Source organism: Delphinapterus leucas, chromosome 10, assembly GCF_059928025.1.
Source record: "Delphinapterus leucas isolate spDelLeu-1000000601 "Yukka" chromosome 10, BTC_Dleu_Yukka2, whole genome shotgun sequence".
Taxonomy (NCBI): Eukaryota; Metazoa; Chordata; class Mammalia; order Artiodactyla; family Monodontidae; genus Delphinapterus; species Delphinapterus leucas.
In genome coordinates this window covers 96974851-96999785 of record NC_143138.1, presented here as the reverse complement: position 1 = coordinate 96999785, position 24935 = coordinate 96974851, and the positions used below count along the sequence as shown (strand labels likewise).

The following is a 24935-nucleotide window of genomic DNA, read 5'->3' as shown; positions in this document are numbered from 1 at the left end:
ATGTGTTTGTTGATGAGAAACAATTTACTCTTTCCTCTTGTGTGATAGATAATGAACTGAAGTATGAAGTAATCTTTTTTTTATCAAACTGAAGTTCACCAACATACTAAATAAAAATCTCTGGGTCTTAGGCAGGAAAATCACAAGCACGGAACTGGGAGTTCTTTGATTGTCGGGAATATTTCCTCATTATCCTGGTTTGTTTCTCCTCGGCAGCAGTTAGAGCACTGTTAGTGGGCCTTGTGATGTCTGTGGATGTCCTCTCCGCTTCGGACCTGACTCTCCAGGGTGTGGCAGAAGAAGCCAGCTGGTCTTTCTGGGGAAAGTCTTTAGAAGTACCTCATTAAAAGGTGACAATATTGTGTGCCTTTGAATCCTCCTTGGACAAAAAGGGGGGGAGAAAGCTAACCTTTTATTTGGCACATTTCATAGCAATTATTTTTAACTTTTTTACACAGAATTGCTTCTTCACAATTAAGAATTAGAAGGTATTTTGAAGTACACTTCTCTGTACTCTGATTTGCGCTGATGTGTGAACCTTAAATATTTCTCTAATATGTATTTGCTGGGGTTTTTCCCTGACTTATTTCAGAAGATTTTGTCTAATTCTGCTCGTCGGTAGCTTAGCGTTTTCATCTGTAGCTTAGCGTAATATTTTTTTTCTTCATGTTACTTGTGTGTCTTTGTCTTAAGTGGATGGCAAATGGGAGTCAGGTTTCTGACTGTTGGAGGGGAGACTACAGACAAATAAGGCTAAAACTATCCATGTGGTAGTGGATTAGAATTGGAGACCTTAAAATGAACTCATGTTTAGCTTAATATAGAGTCAGATGGATACATACAGAAATATTTATAGATCTGTGTGTGTAAGTGAGCTAGTTATTTTACACATGTGTTTCCTTTTTCTGTGAGCTGCCAGGGCCCAGAAGCAAGGGCAGCACAGCTGCAAGGAGCACACCTAGTACCCTGATCTTGGTATTTAATAACATTTTCCAGAAGAAGGAACCAGTGCTTCTTGGAGAAATGGCTGAATCCAGGGCTGGGGCAGGAAGCAGGGAAATGCTAGAAAAAGAGACAGAAAAGGGGGGAAGGAAGGTGAGAGGAAAGGAAAGGGAAAAGAAGGGGAGAAGAAGAGAAAACAAAAACCTGACAGACGTACCTCAGCCAAGAGATCAAGGTCAGCATCAACAGCAGTGTTCTGTTGATGGCGTGTGTGCTCTTGGTGTGATGCCCTGGAAATGACACATTACCTCTGTGGTCTTCCTCCTCCAAACTCAGTAACCTCAGTCAGACTGTGTGAAAAACATCAGACAAACTCCAGCTGAGGGTCATTCTGCAAAATGACCTGACCAGCATGCCTCAAAACTGTCAAGGTCATCGAAAACAAGGAAAGTCTGAGAAACCAACACTGTCTGGAGGCATCTAAGGAGATATGACTACTAAATGTAATGTGGTGTCCTGAATGGGACACTGGAACCAAAAAAGGACATTAAGTAAAGACTAAAGAAATACAAATCAAATATGAACCTTAGTAATAATAACGTATTAATATTGCTTCATTGGTTGTAACTAATGTATCAGACCTAATGTAGGATGTTAGCAATAGAAGAAACTGGGTGTGGGGCATATGGGAACTTTCTGTACTATCTTTGCAACTTCTCTGTAAATATAAAACTATTCTAAAATTAAAGTTTTTTTTTAAGTACATTACAACATCAAAATAAGGAGACATAGTGGCATGAAAATATTCAAAGAATGTATTGAATACTGGAAAACCAAAGTCGTCGAAACATTTTCTTCAGTGGTAAATTGCACAGTTTCTAGGTTGTAGTAAGTTTAGTTATTGAATTCTTTTTTTTCTTTCATTTAATAGTACATATTACATTTAGTCATATAAATTAATAAAGCCCTGTGTAGTACATTCCATAAAGTGCATTATTTTGTACTATGTTAAAATTTAATCCATAAATGAAGCGTGAAGGAAGAATTCTGTTTTCCTCTCGGTTGTCTTACTTGTTTTATCAGTTTTGCTTTCTTGTGCTAATGTTTTTACTTTATAGACTGATTCTACCTCAGAGGATGTAGCTAACCCGGCCTTTACGTTTCATCAAAAGAGAAAACATGCACCGTTTACGATAGGCCTCATCGTCTTCAGTTACCATGTTTTCATTAGTGAATATATACTTGTAAAAGTGGTTTGAGTAGTGATCCTCCCAGAACAATGTGAAAGTACAGATAGTTTTTATCTTTTCTCCCGTTCTCATTGGCAAAGGGTATTTGCTGTTAAATAATGAGGCTTTCTTCTAATCTCAGATACTTCATGTTGGCACCTTTTAGGGATTTTTTTTTTTAATGCATTTTCACTGGGTAATCTGATGGACTTCTTTATAGTAGCTTTTTTTGGTTTTGTTTTATAATAAATTCATGATTTTTCAGCATTCTGAGTCAACCCTAGGTGGTAGATATTTTTCTTTGTTTTCACCAAATTCATGAACTGCCATGATATAAAGACCCTCTGTAAAATTACTTTGCACCCTTCAATTTTCTGCATCAGGATAGAGTTTTACAATTCCATAGTGGTTGCTAACTTGTGTATCTAAAATGCTTGTTGAAATTGGCAGTCCCTTCTAGGTTCCACACTTGTCACATGATACCTTCATTGTCATAGCTTGTAGCAGTGTCTGATTGTCACCGGAGGTTTTGGTACGATGACTGTAGTTGTGAGAGTTTGGGTTGGCATGACGCGGTAATACTTGCTATTTGCATAAGGTTGACGTTTTTAAAAATGTGTTTCCCTTTTTAGTTTTTCAGACATTTTGTAAACCATATAGGAATTCTTGTTTCAATGTGCTTCTTTGTATATTTGGCTTGATTCATAAAACAGATATAATCTTGACTGGTTCAGAGTTTAGTTCTTCATTAAAAAAAAAAAACAAAAGAGTAGGCGAGAACGTATTTTTCAGAATGCTTGGAGCAGAGTAAGTATGAGACCTTGAAGGAACTACCAGTTCCTTCTAAATGTTAGAGGATCAATCGTTATTTTGGATCAGCACTCCTAGACCCCCAAACATAGGCAGGCAGTTAAGAGCTTTCTCTAGTTTAACACAAATTGTCAGAATCAGAATCCTTTAGTCTTGTTCTGGTGAATGAAATTGGATGAACTAGAAATGGTATGTAACTTGCACATCATGCTGTTGGAATTTTGTATTTTCAGTGAATTGTTCAAGTTTATCATTTGTTATAGTCAACTTGAAAGTTAAAGTCAGAGCTTTTTTCCTGCCCTCTCAGTTTATACTATCTTTGCTTTTAAATCAGAAGAACACATGTTTTGAGGTCTCCTTGGAGACCTTCAGCACCTGGGAAGAAGGCACGTTAGGATAGAATACAAACATTTTCAATTTCAAAGGTACCTTGAGAAATCACTGAATGTAGTAGCTTCATATCACAGGTAAGGAAGTGGAGGCCTAGAGAGGTGATGTGACTTTTCTCAAGTCATTCACCAAATAGAATTGAAGCCAGTAATTCTCAGCCCAGATTTTGCCCCGTTATAACATGAATTGCGTCAGAATTTTTATCTTGGGTGCCATTGATTCCTTTGTGAGTAGAACAGCATTTTAATTGAGTTATTTAAAATGTCAGTTAGACATAGAATGACCATATGTTCTGGTGTCTCTGAGATCGGCTGGTTCCCACTTATTCTCTTGGCATCATTATTAGTAGTACCCTGTATCACTCTCCCCAGTGTCTGGGTTTAGATGGTAGATTATATGGTTGTCCTGTCAGAGGGACATGCCGTGTTTATTTTCACGTCTTCTTTGTTCTCTTAGTCCCACACAAATAGTCACATTCTGGAACATGGGTACATTTTAAATTGCTGATTTTGCTTACTCCTATTGATTTTACCACGTAAGTAGTACCCATTGTTCTTGTATCTTAGAGAGGCTCAAGCATTAAAGTATGATGGGCCTCAAATGCGGAGGCTTGTTATTTTTTAGGTAATTCTGCAGAAGTCACTTGTGGAAGCCTGGAAGGTGCTTTACTACGCTGCCCCTGCCCTAGTAAGCACGTTTCGTTGGAGCCTTTTGCATCTTGCTACTGGAGTATGGGTAATAGTACAGATCAAAAATTAACAAATATGTATCAACATTAAAATTTGGAGTCAATATAGTTTTGGAGGGATAATTCTCATACACTAGATCATTTGGTCTAAGGCCTCATTTTTGTGGGAACTGAGTCACAAGGCGGTTCAGTGTCCACTGCCTAAAACCCAGCAGTATAAGGCAGTTTTAAAATTCTCCTCCTCCTTGAACAGATTGTAAGACTAGAGTTTTATGGCCTGAACCTTGACTTGATACTGGGTTTCTGTGGTTTGGTGGTTGGTATTGGCCAGGCATCCCACATTTGTACAGTTGAACATGCGTCCTCGGCATGGGCAGCTGGGCAGATGATATAGAAGTGGGCCTGGCTGTGCAGAAGACATGCTGCTCCCATCACGAGCTTCATACCCTGCCTCTTGTTGTCAAGGGTACTTGTATTCGAATGAAAGCTTCTTCAGCGGTAGAGGAAATTTTCACCTTGAGATGCTGCTTGTCTTGTAATTCCTTTCTCCTTACGGGGCTGAATATTGTAACCTGTTACTGTGATCTCGTTGTCTTCTAGTATTGGGGTTTTTTTGTGTTGGTCATTTATGCTGCTAATAGTTGAGTCAGAACAAAATGAAGCATTGTGATTTTGTCCCCCTGCCCACTTAACTTGAGATTTTGATTCAGTATCTAATTGTAGTGGTGAAAATTTTGCTAATTAAAAAAATTTGTCCCTTACATTAGACTCTCAGAGTTAATGTCTTCTTTTTTTTCTTTTTTTCCCTTAAATTTATAAGTTAAACATAAGCACAAATGTTTGATTGTACCTTGAAATTGAGTTTTTTCCAGAGGGCCAAGAGGATTCCAGTGTTCGGAATTAACCTAATGTCCTTTTATCTCTTCCTTGAAAAAAAATACACAGTACTTTTCTTCACTTTTTATAAGAATTTAAAATGATTGACCTAAAAGGTATGATTCTCTCTTGAATACAATATTTCCTAACCCTTTCCTTGCCACCTAAAAAAATGATAGCATTTGTGTGGCAGACACTTCCATCAAAGAGATGATTGATGCCCGAGGCCAGAGGTGCTGCCATGGGCTTAAAAATTGTTTTGGCTATTCTGGGTCCTTTTGCATCTCTATTTAAAATTAACTTGTCAGTTGCTAAAAAAGAAAGAAAAGGTCTACTGGAATTTTGGATGAGATTAAATTCAATCTATAGATTACTTTGGGGACCAACTGACTTATCAATGTTGATCTGGTAACAGTATGGTCTGGTTTATATGGTTTAAAAGGATGACTCCAGATGCTGTGAAGAGTGAACGGGGGGGTTAGAGGTGAAGCGAGTGGCAGCAGGGAGACCAGTTAGGCTTTGGTCCCGTCCGTCCGAGGGGTCATGGTAGAGCAGATTAAGACCATCATGGTAAAGATGGAAATGGGTGGGATTGGGGATATATTTTGGAGGTAGGATAGACAGCATGTGCAGGTGGTTTGGACGTGGTAGGACAGGAAAAGCTCAGCCTGTGGGTGAATTTTGGCTTTAACAACTGGGTGCATGGTTGTACTTGCTAAGTAAGATGGGGAAATCTGAGAGAGGCAGTAGAAAGCTTGGCCAAGGGTTGGGGGGGGGTCGTGTTTGTAATCAGGGGTTTTGTTTGGGGCTTGTGAGATGACCAAGTAGAGATATCAGACAAGGAGGCGGCAGTAAGGAGAGAGATCAGGGCCCGAGATACACTTAAAGGCATGGTGTTGGCTCTGAGCCTGTAGTGCAGATGTGCAGAAGAAAAAGGCACCTAGGACTGAACCCTCTCTCACTTGAACATTGAGAAAGTAGAAGCATTTAGAAAAGACTGAGCAAACGAGATCCAGGAAGAATAAGACCAGTGGTGGATGAAGAAAACTAAGACATTGTGATACCATGGAAGCTGACAGAAGAAAACAGATGAGAAGTCAAATGAGACAAGACTTGTTTGACTAGGGAGCAGGGACTGTGTGGACTTGGGCAACATGAAGGTTTTAGCAGGTGTGGCTATGAGTGAAGGGGTTCCCTGGAAGACTGACCGGTGTGCACTGAGGGGAAGCCTTAGGGGACGAAGGAGAGAGCAACTCTCACCAGCTCTCGGGAACTTCTGCTGTGAAGGGTGGCGGAGGTTAGGACTGTACGTGGAGGAACACGGGATTGCGGGAGGGCTTTGATGGGAATATGCGGTCGAGAAGGGGACACTGATGAGGGGTGGGGAGCCAGCTGCGTGAGTGAAGTCCCGAGGAGGCAGCGAGGTGGGAGCAGGTGGAAGGGTCGGCCTTTGTTAGGAGAGGGGTTGACTGACCTATAGAAGCAGCAAGGAAGGCAGGACCTAGGCACAGTTGCAGGGGCAGCAAGTTCCTGCCGGTTTTTTTGTTTTTAAATATTTGACTGCGCTGCGTGGCTTGCAGGATCTCAGTTCCCCAACCAGAGGTTGAACCTGGACCTTGGCACTGAAAGCCCAGAATCCTAAGCACTAGGCCACCAGGGAGCTCCCCTGCTTTTATCTTCTTAATGTAGTTAAGGCAGTTTCATCAGCTGAGATTGGGGTGGGCTGGTGGGTAGGCAGTTTGAGGTGTGAGCCTTTGAGAATGGGAAACAGAACATGCCAGGAAAGTTCTGTAGGATCACCCAATAGTGAGGATTGCCCATACAGTAGATGCTTGCTTTGGAATTCTTTGTCGTCCACTAAGAAAAAACTTCGAGTGTGTTTTACTTTCAGATATAACTTAGAAATGTTGTTGACTATGAAAGAAGACATGCTAATACATTTTCTTATCATGTATAGAGGTTTAATAGAACCTTTTTAAAAACATTCAACATTTGATATTCTTTTTGAGCACCTAGAGACTGAGAAGGAAAGGACCCACAAACTCAAAAGAAAAATGGGCAAAAGCCCTGAACAGATGGTTTGCCCAGAGAGAAATGCAAATTGCATCTATTTCTCACCGGTTAGGTTGGCAAGCATCTTAACATTTGCTAATAGACTCTGCAGTAAGGGTATGAGGAAACACACACTCTCATTTATTAGTGGTTGGAGTGCTACATAATACAGTCCCTAAGGAGAGGAAGCTGGTGAGACCAACCAAAAGTACTGTTTGGCCTTTTACCCAGTATTCTCATGAATTTGTCCTATAGGTACACCACCCGTACAAATGACTATACTTGGAGTTACTCATCGAGTCATTGTTTATCATAACAGAAGGTTGGAAACTACTTTGAGTATTCATCCTTGGGGGCTGGTTGATTAAACTCTGGTACATCCACACAATGAGATGCTATGTGATTGTTCAAAAAGGAAAATCTCTACATGCTGACAGGGAGAGATTTCCAGGATACGTTTGCAAGTGAAAAGACCAAAATTCAGAACAGCATAGATAGCATTCTGTTTCTTTTCTAAAAGGGGAGGAAATGAGTATACTTTTATTTGTTTGGTTTTGCATAAAGAAACATCAGAAGAATAAACAACAAACTAGTAAGTGATTATGTGCTGGAGTCAGAGGGGAACGGACTGCCTGCGGACAGAGGAGGAAGTGAGACCTCTCAGTGTCCATCTTCTCATGTCATTTTGATTTTGAACCATGTAAAGATATGAATTTACTTTAGCCAAAAAAAGAGTAGGTACTTTACAATAAAGTTTTGGAAATCGTCGTCGTCTTCGTCAGTGTCATATTATATAAATTGGTTCGTGAAGGTTCGTGATGCAGCAGTAAGGTATGACAGATATAGTAACGGGGTTTTGTAATTTAGGGGCACTGGAATTATTAAGAAAATTGCTGAATAGGTGTTTATGTTTCTGGTCAAATTAAGAGAAAACAGTATCTAAAGAAAACCTTGTCAAAGTAACTGAACCTAAGGTGTAAGTATCTTACTGTAATTCAATGATAGCTTTGTTATTTTTTAAAATCTTTTTAATCGTTTTTGGAAGGTTAACACATTACATTTGGTTTTTAACTGTTAAGAATGTGTCATTGAATGAATTTGGTTTTTAACTGTTAAGAATATGTCATTGAATGAATTTAAAGTTGCCACAAAATCTTTTTCTACTAATATACCTTACTGTTTTGTATTTTATTACAGACTGTGTTTTTTTTTTTTTCTTTCTGGGAACATTTCTGGACTTCGGAATACCCCTGAAAGCTAAATGGTTCATCTTGTTTCAGATGGAGAATTTTGATTGTTGAAAAGCTTGTAGAGAAAATGTGGGAACGTGGAGTCGTGTTCCCATATCTTTTGCATTTTCAAAAGAGCTTAAACTGGGTGGTACCTGGGATCTACAGTCCTTTGGATGAATGGGGCATTGTATCTTCCCCTAAGATGCTATGACATCGAGTCCTTGAAATTTATATGCGTCCATCAGATCCCTGTACCTAGCCTTCCATCTTTGTTCATCTTTGTTCATCTTTGTTCATCAGCTCAGCCATGGATTTGCGCCTCTAGCAGGGTGCCTGGCACGTGGTAGATTATTGAATTAATTTCCCTGGGCTTCAGTTTCCTCGTTGATAAAATAGGATGATAGTGCCTGTGCCCTGCCAACCTCTCTGGGTGCTTCTAAAAGCAAATGAGGTGATCGTGTATTGTGAATTCTTTGTAAATTGAACATTTCAGCTCTTATTAAGGATTTTCCACATATTACTTGATAATAAGTTCGTTCTGTTATTATATTTTTCTTATATCTGAATCTGGAGCTTTCTTCATTTTATCTTTTTCTAGATCTAGTGGAGAGCATGAAAACATCCCTCTTTTCCCTTTAGTTTCTCTGAGTTTTTGTCTACCTGTCAATTGGGGATAAAACCTAGGGTGCTTATATGAATTAAAGCTAGTGTATATAAACTAGTCATCACAGTGATTTGTAGAAGTAACTGCTAACAAAATGGTAATTTTTTGTTTTGTCATTGAGTGATTTTTTTTTTTTCAACCTAGGATGTTTACTATTCTAATGTTATTGTGAGCCACCTGCTAAAATACTTGGCACATAAGTTGTTGCTCACCCTGTAGAACAGAGTATTTGAAACAGGGGCCTGAGGAAGGATTCATGGAGCTGGTAGCATTTATTTAAGTACCGTTGTCTAGTGGGCTTATATGCTGTCCATCAGTCTTCCAGTGATCAGCCCTTAAAGAAGTATTTTTTTAAGTTGGATATACTCAACCATGCTCAAATTAATGCCACAATTATGAGGGGAGATTTGGGGGTGGGGTGGGGATTGGTGGAGAGTAACTAGTAGATAACAGAAAAATTCCACTTGTAAGTAATCTTTAATCCGCAGGATTTTTATAGCAGATGTTTGCATTTTACCTACCCCACAGTACCCTGTGTACCTGCCATGCTGGATAAATAAAAAGTTCTGATGAATTTGCACCCTGGTGTCATAGAAACCAAAGATTAAAGATTAAAACAGCACATAGTGATCTGGTCTCCTAGGGCAAAGTGAAGCATGGTGCTGAGGCAGTTATTTGGGTAATTCAGACCCAAATCTGGTTTATGAAAATGGATGCAGCGTTTATTGAACACTTACTGTGTGCCAAGCTCTATGCTAAACATTCTGTGTATTATATTGGTTAATCTTTAAAATATTCCTTTGAACTATATGTCTTATTATCCTGACTTTACAGGTGAGGATATTGAGACTTGGAAAGATTAAGTAGCTTGCCCAGGGTACACTAAATGGCAGAAACAAGACTGAAACCTTGACTTTGTCCAACACTGAAACCTGTGACTTTTTTCCTCTGGGTAGTACGAGCAGTCATCCCTTTGCCAGAGGAACTTGGTATGTCACTTTTCAGCTTTGGTGGTAAAATCTTGACCGGTAGAAATAGAAGGCTTCAAGAGAAATAAGCAAAGAAACTGTTTTCCTTCACCTGATAAGATGTTATGCCACTACTTTTGATCAGAGAATGACAAGAGTAAAATATTATAGGAGGACCAACTAGGACAAAGAACAGCCAGCACCCAGCAAACAAAGAAGAAAGCACTTGAGCTTACACTTCGGAAAGTTTGAGCTGAAAATGAAGTCTACATGGTATGAAAAATTGAGTGTGGGTGTTCCAAATAGAGCTACTAGACTCTTCCTGTACAGGGGCTGGGAATTCCATAGAATTAAAGATTCATATTTTTTTTGCCCATAAACCTTTATCTCATGTATTTAATTTGTATAATAATATCCACTCTAGCCTGGTCTGGATGGTGACATCAGACAGCACGATTTGAACACCCTCCCACAGGGAGCTCTAATGTTCAAGTTCCAGACTCCACACTCATCTGGCTTCTTAAATCATGGTCTCCCGGAGTGTTTCAAACCCAAATTGTAGGGAACCTGAAGTTTACTCTGAAAAAATTTCTTGTCTGAGAATTAAAAGCTACAGCTGTGTAGGCTTGTGCGTGCCCTGACTCTGGGTATACTGGAGGGAGTAATTTATTTTCTCCTGTGGAGGATTGTTTAGATGTCTTGCAAGTGTGTGAAAGGAATTTTTGATCTCCAAGGCATATTAAAATGATTAAGATTTCAAAAATACTAATTACTGCTATACACAAGGAAGAGATCTGAGAGTGATAATTTTAGTAACACTGCCTGTTTTGCCCAGTAGTCTCTTTGTAAAATCCTATTTGTGAAACAGTATGTTTAATTTCAGGAATGTGGCTTTTGAGTAGAATATAGTAAGTACATTACCTTAAAAAGGAATGGACATTTCTGTCTGCTATTTTAATTGTATTAGTCAGCATCAACTCACAGTTTCTTAGTGGGGACTAGAATTGGAGCAGCAGACATAGCAAAATATGCTGAAACTTCATTTTAGGTAAACGTCAAGCCTCGCAAACTTTCTGTCATTCAGTTTAGTGATCTGGTTATCATCAGGTTAGTGACTGAGCTGGAGTAGAAGGAAAGGTGATGAGAATTGAGGAAATCGAGGCACTGTGCGTCGTGCTAGTTGGTAGTATTGAAGTTGCAGACGAAGAGGAGATTGCAGACCACTTCTGAGATGTGTCTTGTAAACCTCCTGTACCATCTGTTTTCACTGAAGTAGTGTAGCAAAAACCTCTTAGGTTTGTGTCCTTAATGCTCCACAAGTATTTTCCTTCAACAAATCGGTGATTTGTACTGATGATTTGAAAGCCCGGAGGTTAATTGATCACAGACTAATAGGTTATTTGACAGGCTTGGCCGTCCTGCTTACTTAGCTGGAAGAGTAGGGATGCTTTGTAACCTTCCTGTTGAAAAAAAATTGTATGTGTGTGTTGGAGGGTGTCAGCAGGAAGCCGACTTTACTGTTTCTCTAGTGATGTGATACCTGCCAGGACCTAGAGCTATATGACCGCCCCTTTCTCCCATTCCCCTAGCTCATGGGTTCTCAGTAGGAGCAATTTCACCCCCCAAGGGGTGGGAATTGCGGGAGGCGGCTAGATGGTTAAAAAGAAAATCTTACTCTGCGTGTAAAGCATGTATACACACACATAGTATGTAAACAAATATACATTATGTTTGTGGTATTAAAATTTCATGGAGGGGCAATTAGGGGAAAAAAAAAAAAGCTCTGAAAGGACTTCTTAGGTGTGGGGAGTGGGGGCAGTCATGGAAAAAGGTTGAGAGACACTGCCCTATCTCCGTTCAGGTAGGGAAGAGCAGGTGATGGCCTCAGTATCACTTGGCGTAGAGAGAAGGAAATGAAAATCTCCCATAAACAGCTTCAGTTTTCTTGATAAAGTTGGTGTAGTTACCACCAAAGTAAGGATTAACAAAGGTTGGGATCTTGTGAACGGAAAGGTTTAGACCTCTTCTATGGGAATAAGGGTGGCAGTGTATGCTAGCCCTCCCCGGCGAGTGGCCAGGTGGGTCTGTCTCTTAGGAAAATAATGAAGTTGGTGAAATCTGCCTTGTGTCTCCCTGAGGGTCTTCTGCTTTTTCCTCTCCTCTCCTAATGAACACTATATTTAGCTAGCTGTTTAATGGGAAAGCTTATAATAGGCTTGTATATACTAAGGTGAAAATGACTGATGATAAATTAATGTGTTATTATTTTCAGGGACACTTGCATTTGAGCAGGGGGCCATCCTCAGTGTAAGAGTAGTAGATGCTTAGGTACCCTGACAGGTTAGGTAAATGGTTCCTGTCCCAGGGACCTGAAAGAATGATTGCAGCTGGTCTGCAAAAGCATATGCATATCAAGAATTATCCATGGACATAATCGAGAGTGTCTCACAGGCGTATGTACTACTATTTTTAAAATGTATTTATGTGCTTCTCTAATGGATAAAATATAAATTAACAGTATTACTAAATTTATAATATTTCACTGTTGTTACATGTTTTCTCGATCCACAAATACGAGGAGTTTTGCTTCTACCCTTTGAGGAACCTCATCCTGAATTGTGCTCACTGTATTGGAGGGTCACTACATTGCAATGCGAATGGAGCGCTTACACATAGGCCATTGTACACACAAGCTACATACAGTCAGGGGCGCCCTGCGTGTAGCTCCTTGAGGGGCTTGGGAATTGGGGAAATCCCTTGAGTAAAATGTTTGGTACAGAACTATGTTTATTGAGTGTTGCCCCTTATTTTTGTTGTTCAGGCACTGTAGGCAAACACTGCTTCAGAGTAGTTTTTCAGAAGTGGTTGAGAATGATTCACTGACACTTTAAATCTTCATAATTTTTAAACTGTTGTTATCTCTTAGAATATCACTAGAAATGAGATTGGCACTAACATTTCCAAACCTGTTGTCTCTTGCCTGAGAGAGAGTTAGTCCTTTGTTTGAGCCTTCTTTATCCTGGGGGTTGTGACGACTATTTGAGTTGTCCCATACACTGCCCATGACATTCTGTGTCTTATGTGTCTTGGATGTCTAAAGAAATGCTTTTTTTCCTAATATATATATACACACACACACACACACACACACACACATAAGGAATTTAGTTGGGTAAGAACAAGATGCTAAAAGCCTTAAAACATTTTTCTTTTAAAGAAGTAATACCTGTCCTCTCTATCCTTATTTACTCTGCTCCCCTGCCTCCCGCCCTGCCCTGCACAGATAGGCTAAAGATTACGTAGCACTTTAAGCTAAGTTGCATTATAACAAATTACAGCATTAGCACAGTTCAAATTAATTACATTTTACTTTATTTGGTTACAGAGGGACTAACAGACACTTAGGAACTTAATATCTCTTGTGAATTTCATTACTAAACTGCAGTTTTTAAAACATGATTTGATCTTTGGTTGCCATAAATTGAAATTGAAAAGGCTCACGATTATATTCCATTTGAATCCAGGTTTTTTTACTGAGGCGTTTATTTAAGCTTTAGGGATATTTTTTTCTTTATTATTGCTGATTAATTAAGGTTTTTTTTACAGCTTCATTGAAATTGATGTATAATAAACTGCAAATATTTAAAGCACACGATTTGATGACTTTTGTCACACGTGTACTGTGAAGTCGTCAGCACAGTCAAGGTGATGACCTATCCATCACACCTATCCATCACCCAAGTTTCCTTGGGCCACTCTGTAGTCCCTCCTTGCCCACCCCCTGCCCCCTGCAGGTAACCACTGGTCTGCTGGTTTGCTTTCTGTCACTAGAGATTAGCTTGCATTTTCTAGAATTTTATATGAATGGAACCACAGTCTTTTTATTGTCTGGTAATATTGATGTACATGTCCTTTTAGTTCCAGTTCAGACATCATAAGAGATCTTCTAGAAGAAGAGGAAGCCTGGGAAGCATCGCACAAGTGAGTTCTCATAATCACGAAATAAGCATGTACTTTGACCTGATAAATTATAGTTCTATACAGTTGATTTTCAAACCAAAGAATATTTGTGCTTACTGACTTAAGCAAGTAATAATTCACAAAAATCAAGGTAAAGATTTCCAGTTCACTACTTGTTTCTATATATTTCTGCTTAGAAATGGAATCTTAGTGTAATAACTCCAGTTACTTGTCAGAAGTTGTTTTTCTAAAGATAAATTGTTCCAATGGGCAATTAATAGTCAGGAATTAACAGTCAGGCCTTAAGCACTGGCTTAGACTCTTTAGAAAACTTTTAACCCTTTCCTAAATGTCGCCAGTCATAAGACTGTAGTACAGCTGGGCAGATTTGTTCCACTAAAATTTCATGAAGCTCACATACCACAAGTGGGCCCTCAAAACTGCCTAGCACTTTTACTGTTTCTGTGATTATTTCTTTGTTTTGTTCTTCACAAGGATTACTTGAACCCTTCTCAATTCTTTTCAGTGGCTCCAGCCTAGCTGAAGACCTTTTCTCTTCCTTTGTAGAGAAAATAGAAGCCATTGTATGGGAATCCTCATCTTTCCAACACCAAGTGTATAAATCTGCCTGTGTTTGTACATATTTTATCCCTCCTTTTATAATTTCTTCATTTTATAATAAAGGGCTGCCTCTTTATTATAGAGTCTAGTTTCTCCTACCTCATTCCTACCCTCTTGTCAGGAATGTTACACGTTCTCTCTTCTCTCATTTAGGCATCTCTCCCTCTCCCGTCCTCTCTCTCTCTCTCTCTCTCTCTCGTTAGGTTTTCAGCGAGCCCGAATCTCTTCCATCTTGAAACCAACTGACTAACTACCACCTCACTCAGTCTCATCCTGAAGCTGCTCTCGTGTCTCTCCTTCCTTTCTCAGTAGGTGGCCTCTACTTGCAGTTTCCATTCTTCACCTCCCACTGACTCATCAACATCCTCAGCCAGACCCATCCTTCTTCTGAAATAGCCTTCATTGAAGTCATTGAAGACCTCTATGTGGCTAACTCCAAAGGACAACTTTTTAGACTTCATCTCCTTTGACTTCTTAGCAGCATCTGATGTTCTTGACATCTTCACCTTTCTGAAAGCCTCTCTGAGGCTGAAAGAGGTAAATCTCCATCCAAGGTCACTTAGCAATAAGTGATAAGCGATGGAGCTGAGATTTTAATCTATGTCAAAATTCAGCTCTATGGACCATTAAAGCTAAATTGTCTTTCCCAAGAATGAGGTTTCCTGTGCTGACATTTTGTAGTATTGTAGCTGAATCACTGGGAGAATGGAAAAGTGTGGTGTATCCAGGGAAAGCATTATGAGTAGGTTTTTCAGGCCAATGAGATATTTGGCGGCTCAAACAGTAGCATTTTATGAAAGTTTGAGATTGTGGCTGCATTAGTCTCACCTAAGCATTATTGAACTTTGAATTCTAGGAGAGGAGGCCACTCGTTAGCTAACTACTTCCTCTTGTACCAGGAATCCCCCTGTTTATGCTAAACTAAACCCTGACGTCAATGGCTGTGACAAGCTGTAGCCCAAAATTCCTGAGTCCAAGCCCATTCTTGGCAATGATGACCTCTTAAAGTCATTATTATAAGAAATCACTTAGAAAACAAATCCCATCACTTGATCCTCACAGATAATAAATGTTAAAGCTGGAAGGACGTAAGTGCTCATCTAGTCCAGTCCCTTCATTTTATAGAGAAGGAGGCTGAGCTCCAGAGAGGTAAGTTGATGAGGTTGAGGTCCACAGCTAGTTAGTGGCCTGTGCTGGGGTAAGAATTCAGGCTTCCTGGTTTCAGCCAAGTGTAGAGCAGTTTAAACCAGCTTATGCCACAGTGTAGCTTTAGGAGCAGAATCAGGAAAAGGCTGCACAGCTTTACTTTTCAACAAAATGTGATAGCTCTACAAATACCCATCTTAAGCTTACAGGTATTTTGTGGTACCACAAGTGGCATATTTGAGATATTAGTTCTAGAACATACTACTTCAGCCCCAACACGTTCTCCTAATTCCATAAATGATTGAGAGGTTCTATTAGCAACACAATGCCCCCATATAAAGCAGTATTTTCATAAGCAGCAAAAAAACCCAAAACAAAACCCAATACAAAACCCTGTTTTCTGCAGACTGGTCTTGGGTTCTTATATCTGTGAATATTGGTTCATCTTACCATTTTGAGCTACAGGATATATTTACATTGAACAGAATGAAAATAGGAAGAAAAATGGTCCAGGTCAATCATTTCACGTTTTCAGATTTCATCTTCCTTATCCATAAAATGTGGGGAATGTCTCCTCGGAGGGTCTGAGTCCCTTCTCTCCTGACCTGCTCCTCTTCCATTGTCCCCTCCCTCAGTGAATGGTGGTATCACCGTCTGGCCCACTGTTCCACCAGAAACCTAAGAATCATCTTCAACTTCTCATTGTCCCTTACCTCTCACCTGCAGCCTTTGCGAGGTCCTATAGATAAGTGGTCCTCAGACTTAAATTTACATCAAGATCACTTGGAGGACTTGTTAAAACACGGATTATTGGGCTCCACTCAATCCTGAGATCAGGATTCAGGAGATTTGGGCTGGGGCTCAGGAGTTTACATTTTAGCATGCTCCCCGGTGTTGCTGACGCTGCTTCTGGGGCCCCACGTTGAGTAGCGGGGCTGTGGACGACCCCTGAACTGTCTCTGTTGGCCCCTCTGTGCCACGGCCCGCGCAGGCCCTTCGCTCTTCTCTCTGGCTTCCTACCACAGCCATCCAGCTGCCTCTCCGCCTCTAGTCAGTACGCTTCATTCTGCCCATGAGACCTAAAATACGCTGTGTTCTCTCTGTGGTAAAGTCCTGCAGGGACTCACCAGCATCCAAGGCTCTTCCATCCATGGCCCCAGCCTACCTGCTGGCTCCTGGACTGTCCTTCCTCCCGTCCCCGCCCCGCCTTGTTGCAGCCTGGCTGAACTACTCACATTGGCTTCAAAGTCATGCTGCCTTGTACCTGCTGTTGCTTCCGCCTGAGTTGCCTTTTCCCCTTTCTTCGGGTGGCAGTTGTCATTCCTTCCTTCCCAGCTCTTCCTCCCCTGCTCCCGCAGCAGTGGGCGCTTACCACCCGACGTGCTTCCTAGAGCAGATGTTCATTATACCCCACGCCCCGCATGGTGCCTGGGGAGACCCATGGTGGGCACTCAGTAGGCGTATGAGGGATTGAATATGGCAGTCAGTATTCATTGGATCTGAACACACTCCCTGGTGGATTCTAGCTGTTAGTGACACGGCTTACGTGGCTTCAGGAATCTGTGAATGGATGAGGATTGCCACTTACAAATATTTTTTAATCCTTTCTCTCTTAGTGCCTTAAAAATCTTTTTTTAGCAAATAGCTTTTTCTAGTATTATAAAACCAGAAAAGGAAGAATCATTTTCTCTATTGATAATCTGCATTTCATCCTAACCCCATGAGAAGCCATTTGCAGTGTGCTAATGACCCCATCGCATTTTCTAAGGGAGGACTGTTAATAATTTGGCTGTCCTTCTTTGGAGGAGTGAACTTTATTAACTATTACTTATTAATAACTATTATTAATGTATGCACATCTTAAGTGTACAGCTTGATGAATTTTTACAACTGAATACCCCTGAGGTTAGGGTTACTTTGGTGGCCCCGGTGAATCACGCGCCTCCAGTATTCACACTCCCGAGGCCCACGTTGATTCTGGGTTTGGCCATGTGATGTGAGAAGAAGTTTGGTAAGCGTTTGCACAGTGGGGCTTGTCCTTTCCAAACACTCACTTTTAGGATGATGCTTCTTGGACCCAGCCCCTCTGCTTTGAGAAGCCCACCCCGGGCATGGAGAGAGGACAGCTGGAGGAGAACGGAGGCCCAGCCCTCCCTCCAGCCGAGCTCCCAGTCAGCAGCCAGCTCCAGCTTGCCACCGTGTGAGTGAGCCTTCCTCACAGTGGATCCTCCAGACCCAGTTAAGCTGTCTATTCTGAGCCCTGCCCAGATCTAGAATCATGACCAAATAAGGGATTGTGCTATTTCATGAGAATGTAGCAGTAGATTACCAAAACAAATTGAACAGAAAGTTTCTGTTTAGTTTTTAATTGCCATGTAACAAGTCACCCGGAAATTTAGGAGCTTAAGCCACGGCCACTTCATTTGCTTATGATTCTTCAGTCTGGGCTGGCCTCAGGCTGCTGGTGGTTATTTATGTGGCACGTAGCCAACTGGCAGGGCGGCCGGAGGTGATGTTCCGCTGAGGTGTCTGGACTTCTCTGTCTTTCCATGTAGTCTGGGAGCCTGTTCTTCTCCATGTGGTTTCTCCGCATGGTCTCTCCATGTGGTCTTTCCAGCAGGATAGCTGGGATTTTGTATATGGAGGCTCAGGGCCCCTGTGCCAGTTATCAGTTTACTGCCTCAGCTCCAAATTCATCCTTTTTGCCTGCTCTGTGAAAACTGAATTGGGCCCTTTAAATAGTTTTCCTTTGCCGGCTCTCCTGATGTTAAGTTTTATCAGTAAGGGCACTGGAGAGACATTGCAGGAAGAAGGGGTTTTGCCTCTTGGTTGCAGGCCTTCCCCAGTGCCTGGTCCTACAGTGTACCCTGGCCAGCAGCTCATTGCTCTGACTCAGTTAGCCACAGCCATGCCCTCTCCACGCAGGTGTCTGGATCTGTCTGGGGAGAGGGCTCTTCCTGGGGTGCTGCATCTCAACCCTGAGTAGCAGCTGTTCCTTATTTCTACTCTTTCTATAATATATTTTTCAGGATTCTCTTTCCTTCTTACTAGCCAGCCCCTCGTTACTCCAGTCCTCTGTTACAGTCAGTAATTCTTTATACTAAACTTTTCTGTTCAAGTTATCATAGTCCTGATTGGACCCAGACTGATACAGCTCCCAAGAGGTGCAAATACAAAATTCTCTTAGCCTTCTTAAGACTTAGTCCTGAAACTTGTGCTGTATCACTTCGGCCACATCCTGTTGGTTAAAGTAAGTCACAAGGCCAGCCCCAGACGCTAGGGAAGGGGATTGCACAAAGGCAGGAGGTGTGGATCATGGGGGGCCACCAAGGTCACCACCCAGATGTGGATGTGGAACATTCCTGGCATTCTAAGAGCCGTCTCATGCCTCCTCCCAGAGGTAAGCACGGTTCTGGCTTCCATCACCATGGGTTAATTTTGCCTGGTTTTAAATTGCTTATAAATGGAATCGTATAGTGTGCACTCTTGGAGACAGCATTACAGGTGTGAGATTTTTCCATGGTTGCATATCACGGTAGTTTGTTATTTTTCACTGCTTTGTCTAGAGCGGTGGCTTTCAAAGTGTGGTTTCCTGACCAGCAGCATTTGTATCACCTGGGAATATATTAGAAAGGGAAATTCTTGAGCCCCACACCAGACCTTCTGAATGAGAAACTCTGGGGATGGGGCCCATCAACCTGTGTTTTAAGAGGCCCTCAGGTGATCCTGCTGCAGGCCAAAGTTTGAGAACCTCTGCTCTGTAATATTCCACTGTATGAATAAGTCACCATTTTTTTACCCATACTACTTTTGCTAGATATATTTTTTCGAGTTTTTGGCTGTCATGAATAAGGATGTCAGGAACATAACTGTTAAATGTCCTTTGGTGCATGTGCTTTTGTTTCTTTTGAGTATATACTGCGGAGTGGTATAGCTGGGTGTTAGGATGTGCATGTATCCAGTAGCTTCTCCCAGACACTTTTCCAAAGTGCTCACGCCAGTTTAAACTCCCATCCACAGTGGGCGGCCCAGAAGTTCCATTTCCTCATCAATGATGGGCATTCTTAGTTTTTTCATTTTAGTCATTCTCCTTCATAGGGTCTGGTGGCGTCTCATTGTGATTTAAATTTGCATTCCTCTGATAACTATGTTATTAAAAATAGTATTCTTTTGTTGTTTGTTTACTATTCTCTAATTGCTTGTTGCTAACATATGAAGCAAATTAAATTTTTACATTAACCCAATATTCACGAGTTTTGATAAATTTACTTAATAATTCTGATACCCTATAGGGTTGTGTATTTTTTCAGCATCTATAACCATGTCATCTCAATATAATACCTTTTCTAAAGTCTTTGTTAATTGAACAGTTTAGGACTGCTATTTAGATGTTAACTAGAAGTGGTAATAAGGATATCCTCTTCTTATTCCCAATCTTAGTGGGAAAGCATTCAATATTTTTACCTTATATTCCTAGTTTTTAACATAAATGGATGATGAATATTTTCAAGTGTTTTATGTTTTCTATTGAATATATTGAGAAGAGTATGTGATTTTTCTCCTTTATTTTGTTAATGTGGTGAATTACATTGATCTTTTGCATGTTAAATCAAGATTGCATTCTTGAAATAAACCTAATTTGTTGATGGTGTATTAACTCTTTTGTATGTTGCTAGACTTGGTTTCTTAATATTTTGTTTAAGATGTTTTGTTGTTATGTTGAGAAACTGGCCTGTAACTTGCCTTCCATGTAATACTTGTCCGTTTTGGGTCCTTCTTCAAGCTTATGCACTAGTATTCTGGACGGGCCCTTTGCCCCACACGGTGCTTAAAAAATTGAAAGTACTTACAGCAGGGAAACAACCAATCTGGTGTTTCCAAAAAAAAAGAACCAAAAACAAAAGAAGAAGAATCAGAAACCTTCTCCCTCTTTAAATGGCCCTTATTCTGCCCAGGTAAATCATCCTGGTAATAGTGTATACTGGAAGCAGGCTGGTCATAGATGGCCACATCTCCCAGGTATGGCTTCTGTGTTCAGTAGATTCAGGGCTTCCTGATGCCTCTCACCATGGTCCGCCACAGGAGTATCCCCAATTGGCTAACAGCATTCAGCTGGCAAAGTTTGCTCAAAAATCCATTGATTATACCTTCCAGAGGCTAAGAATTTAAAAGCCTGTTGTGTTTGGGCCATGTTATTAAGTGTCATCATTCTAGTAAATAAGTGTGTTACATGCTTGGAAAAAAATCTTGAGGTGGTTTATCCTATTAGGATTCCTGCATCTTTGAGGATGAGGTATTTTAGAGAATTACTCTTGGAGAACCTTGAGATCCTTGCTTGCTAGGGACTCTGCTTCAAGCCCATGCTTATGGTAGAGGCTGCTTCTTCCACTAACACTATAGCCATGTTTGTTGCCAGCTATTGTGAAGGCAAATCAAAGAGGGGAAATATGGGAGAAACACATTACTTAAAATTTTAGAAGGAAATTAAAAACAAGGTAAGAGAGCAAAGAAACAGTACTTTTATAGAAGTTAAATATAAGGGGGAACATCCCATTAAAAAAAAAACCCAGAAGCCAAATAAATAAATGGCAATAAAATATTAAGATGAGAAATTTGGGACTTCCCTGGTGGCGCAGTGGTTAAGAATCCACTTGCCGATGCAAGGGACACGGGTTCAAGCCCTGGTCCAGGCAGATCCCACATGCTGCGGAGCAACTAAGCCCGCGAGCCACAACTACTGAGCCCACGCGCCTAGAGCCCGTGCTCTGCAACAAAGAGGAGCCACCGCAATGAGAAGCCCGTGTACCGCAATGAAGGGTAGCCTCTGCTCGCTGCAACTAGAGAAAGCCCATGCGCAGCAACGAAGACCCAACGCAGCCAAAAATAAGTAAAATAAATTTATTTATTTAGGGAAAAAAAAGATGAGAAATTTGACTTGTGAAAGTTTAGAGATATTAAGACCATGAGTTAAAAGCTGGGGGGAAAAAATTAAAAAGATAAAGGAGAAAACATTCAGGAGACGTTGTGAAATAAGGACGTCTGGAAATTCTCTCCGTAAAAGCAATGACAAAATTGACAAAACTTGGCAGAATCAACTTTTTCAAAACTGAAAATTAACTAAAGACAGCAACAATCCAAGGAGCATTTCTTCAAGAAAAAATATCTGAATTTTAGTTAAAACAGAGAGCTTTGTGGTGATTTGACTTCCCCTGTTCCCACCCCCCTCTCTCTAGCCTGGCAGTGGCCTTGGGAGCCAGTAGTGTGCTGTCGTGATGAGGACCAGCAGCCTGGCAGCCCGCAGAAAGGGCAGAACGGAGTTGGAGCGCCTTCACAGCCTCATTCCCAGAGAATTATTATTTGATCTGTCTGGTGGTTTCCTGGAGGACTCCCACTTGCAAGACTGTCTACCTGACTTGGAGCTCACCCAGTGCGAAAAGCCTCTTTTTCCCCCGAGGTGTTTGTTTAAAACAATTAGAGACAATTGATTAACTTCATAGCCATGTGAGGTAGATAACAGTTGGGGCAAACAATATGTTAAGCAAAAAGCTTAAAGGAAAGGCTGGAAAATAAGATTTCCATCGGGGCTTTGACCAGCTCTTATGTATTCCTGTGGCTCTGGAAGGTCACACGCATGCTTAGGGCTCTGTGTGTGCGCAGGAGAGACCTGAGAGGACCCTAATCTCTCACCTTGAGCTGACTATGAGGCTCCATGCAAGCTGAAAGGAGAGGCTAAGGCGGAGTTGTCCCCCAAGTGCTGAATGCATGCCCCAACACACAGAGTCCCTTGGCAAAGACTGATTGTGACAAGGGCTTCTGTGTTATATTGGTTCCAGGCAATTAGGGAAAGTTCTGTCTAATCATTAGCTGACCACTAAGCTCACGTAGCAGACACGTCAGTGGTCTCACACAGCAAAGAATGTATATTTACAGGAGCTCAGAAAGTCACTTAACAAACAGCAGCAGACACCAACATGAACAGACGCTGAGGAAGGAGGAAAATCTAATTCCCATAGTTGCCACAGTATATTGGTAAAAGTGTCCAGTTTTCAACAAAATATTAGACATAAAGAAACAAGAAACTGTGGCCTATACACACCGGGGCGGGGGAGAAGCAACCAATGAAATCAGCTGTTTTGACCCTGATCAAAGGACTAAAGGGATGTATGAGAACAGTGTCTCACCAAATAGAGGATACCAATAAAGAAATAGAAATTATTTATTTTGTGGTACGCGGGCCTCTCACTGCTGCGGCCTCTCCCGCTGTGGAGCACAGGCTCCGGACGCGCAGGCTCAGCAGCCATGGCTCACGGGCCCAGCCGCTCCGCGGCATGTGGGATCCTCCCGGACCGGGGCACGAACCCGTGTCCCCCTCATCGGCAGGCGGACTCTCAACCACTGCGCCACCAGGGAAGCCCAGAAATTATTTTTTAAAAATAGAAATTCTGGAGTTGAAAAACAAAATAGCTGAAATGAAAATTTCACTAAGAGGCTCAACAACAGATTTGAGCAGGTGTAAGGAAGACTCAATATTGAGATTACAGTTATCCCTCAGAATCCATGAGGGTTGGTTCCAGGACCCTGCCCCCCACTGCTGCAGTTACCAAAATCCATAGATACTCAAGTCCCATATATAAAATGGTGTAATATTTGCATTTAACCTATGCACATCTTCCCATATACTTTATTTATTTTAATTTTTATTTATTTATTTATTTTTGGCTGCATTGGGTCTTTGTTGCTGCGCACAGGCTTTCTCTGGTTGCGGTGAGCGGGGGCTACTCTTCGTTGCGGTGCTTCTCATTGCAGTGGCTTCTCTTGTGGGGCACGGGCTCTAGGCGTGCAGGCTTCAGTAGTTGTGGCACACAGGCTCAGTACTTGAGGCTCGTGGGCTTTAGAGTGCAGGGTCAGTGGTTGTGGCACATGGGCTTAGTTGCTCCATGGCATGTAGGATCTTCCCAGACCAGGGCTCAAACCTGTGTCCCCTGCATTGGCAGGCAGATTCTTAACCACTGCGCCACCAGGGGAGCCCCTCCCATATACTTTAAATCATCTCTTATTATTCTCTACATCATTTTCTAGTTTATAAGTGCCTTCCCATGCATTTTCATTTAATCCTCCAAATAGCCTTCTACTCCACTGACAAACCTGGGAAATCAGGCAGAGCCTGACCCCTGCCACTCCCCATCCCCTGCTTTACCCCTGTGCCCCACGTGGGCCCTCTTCAGTGTCCTGCCCTCTGTCAGTGTCTCAAGGAGCGCTGCCGAGGCTCCAGTGTCGGGGGCCCGCAGCACCAGGCTGTGCTGCAAAATCCAGAAAACGTCAACTTCCGTCTTCCCACCTGCTTGTGCGGCAGCCGCCCCTTTCCCCAGTGCTCTGCCCGAAGTGAAAGGATGCGTGTGGCTCATCTCTCTTGGGAGGGGATTTTGTTTCCTTGGTTCCCTTACAACCTCAGCTGTCTGACAGGATCATGGTAAGTTATGATTTTGTTCGTCTCTCTGGCTTCGTCTTGTTGTTAGCATGGAAGCACATTTTCTGCAGCTTTCTGCCTCTGAAGCAGAAGCGTAAAGCTGCTCGATTCTGATTCAGAAGAAAGGAGTTCAATTCCTAACTCTGTCACTTATGATCTGTGATCTTTGCTAAGTCACCTGTTTTCTCAGTTGTGCAGTGGAAATAATAAAAGTCATAATAATTATCATAGCAGACTTGTCAGTGGAGTAGAAGGCTATTTGGAGGATCACATAAAAACACACGGGAAGGGGCTTGTAAACTAGAAACTGCTGTGGAATAATAGTGATCATCATTTTCTAAGCTGCCATTTTGTTTCTTCCATTTTCAGATATGATCTTCAAGACACAGAAATAAGTCCCAGACAGAATCGTCGAATGAGGTCAGCTGAAAGTGCTGAGCTCGAGCCAAGAAATAAGCGGAACAGGAATTAGTGTGGGTTTGTTGACTTTCCCAGTGCAGTCATCAGAAGATGGTACTTTTGTTGCCATGGTGATTTCATATTCATAATTGCCCAAGTGAAGATGTTACATTCTAAATGTTATGTTTAACTGATCTTTATTCTTTTCTGCCTTTCTAGGAAAAAAAAAAAAAAACCTTAGAAAGCATCCTCACTTGGTCAGTTACCTCCTGCCCCTAAAACATCTCTCTCTAAAAATACTGGCATCCACACATTCACCAGCTTTGCAGAGGACAGAGACTTTTTGGCAAAAGGGTTTTGTTTGATTTTGTTTCTAAATTTCAGAATGTCCTTAAGCCATTCTCCTCTTCCATGGAGAAGCCAACTTCAGAAAAGGATCCTTTAACCCCTCTACCACAAGGAGTGGTTGAGGCATTCAGAGCCACTGTGTT

General features: G+C 41.5%; 1 protein-coding gene across 5 annotated transcripts in view; it reads left to right on the top strand.

The window, feature by feature from the left end:
• The window catches only part of RAD18 (RAD18 E3 ubiquitin protein ligase), a 115709-nt gene extending 91150 nt beyond the window's left edge, over nucleotides 1–24559 (top strand). For 4 of the 5 annotated variants that reach the window (XM_089919586.1, XM_089919588.1, XM_022564695.2 and 1 more), the window contains 2 exons: nucleotides 13770–13832; nucleotides 24415–24559. In XM_089919586.1, coding sequence (XP_089775712.1) covers nucleotides 13770–13832; nucleotides 24415–24517 — 166 coding nt within the window. In that variant the 3' untranslated portion in view covers nucleotides 24518–24559. Of the gene's footprint in view, nucleotides 1–13769; nucleotides 13833–21811; nucleotides 22033–24414 lie in introns of all 5 variants that reach the window. The other variant, XR_016394755.1, reaches the window with a different exon arrangement.
• The last annotated feature ends 376 nt before the right edge of the window (nucleotides 24560–24935 follow it).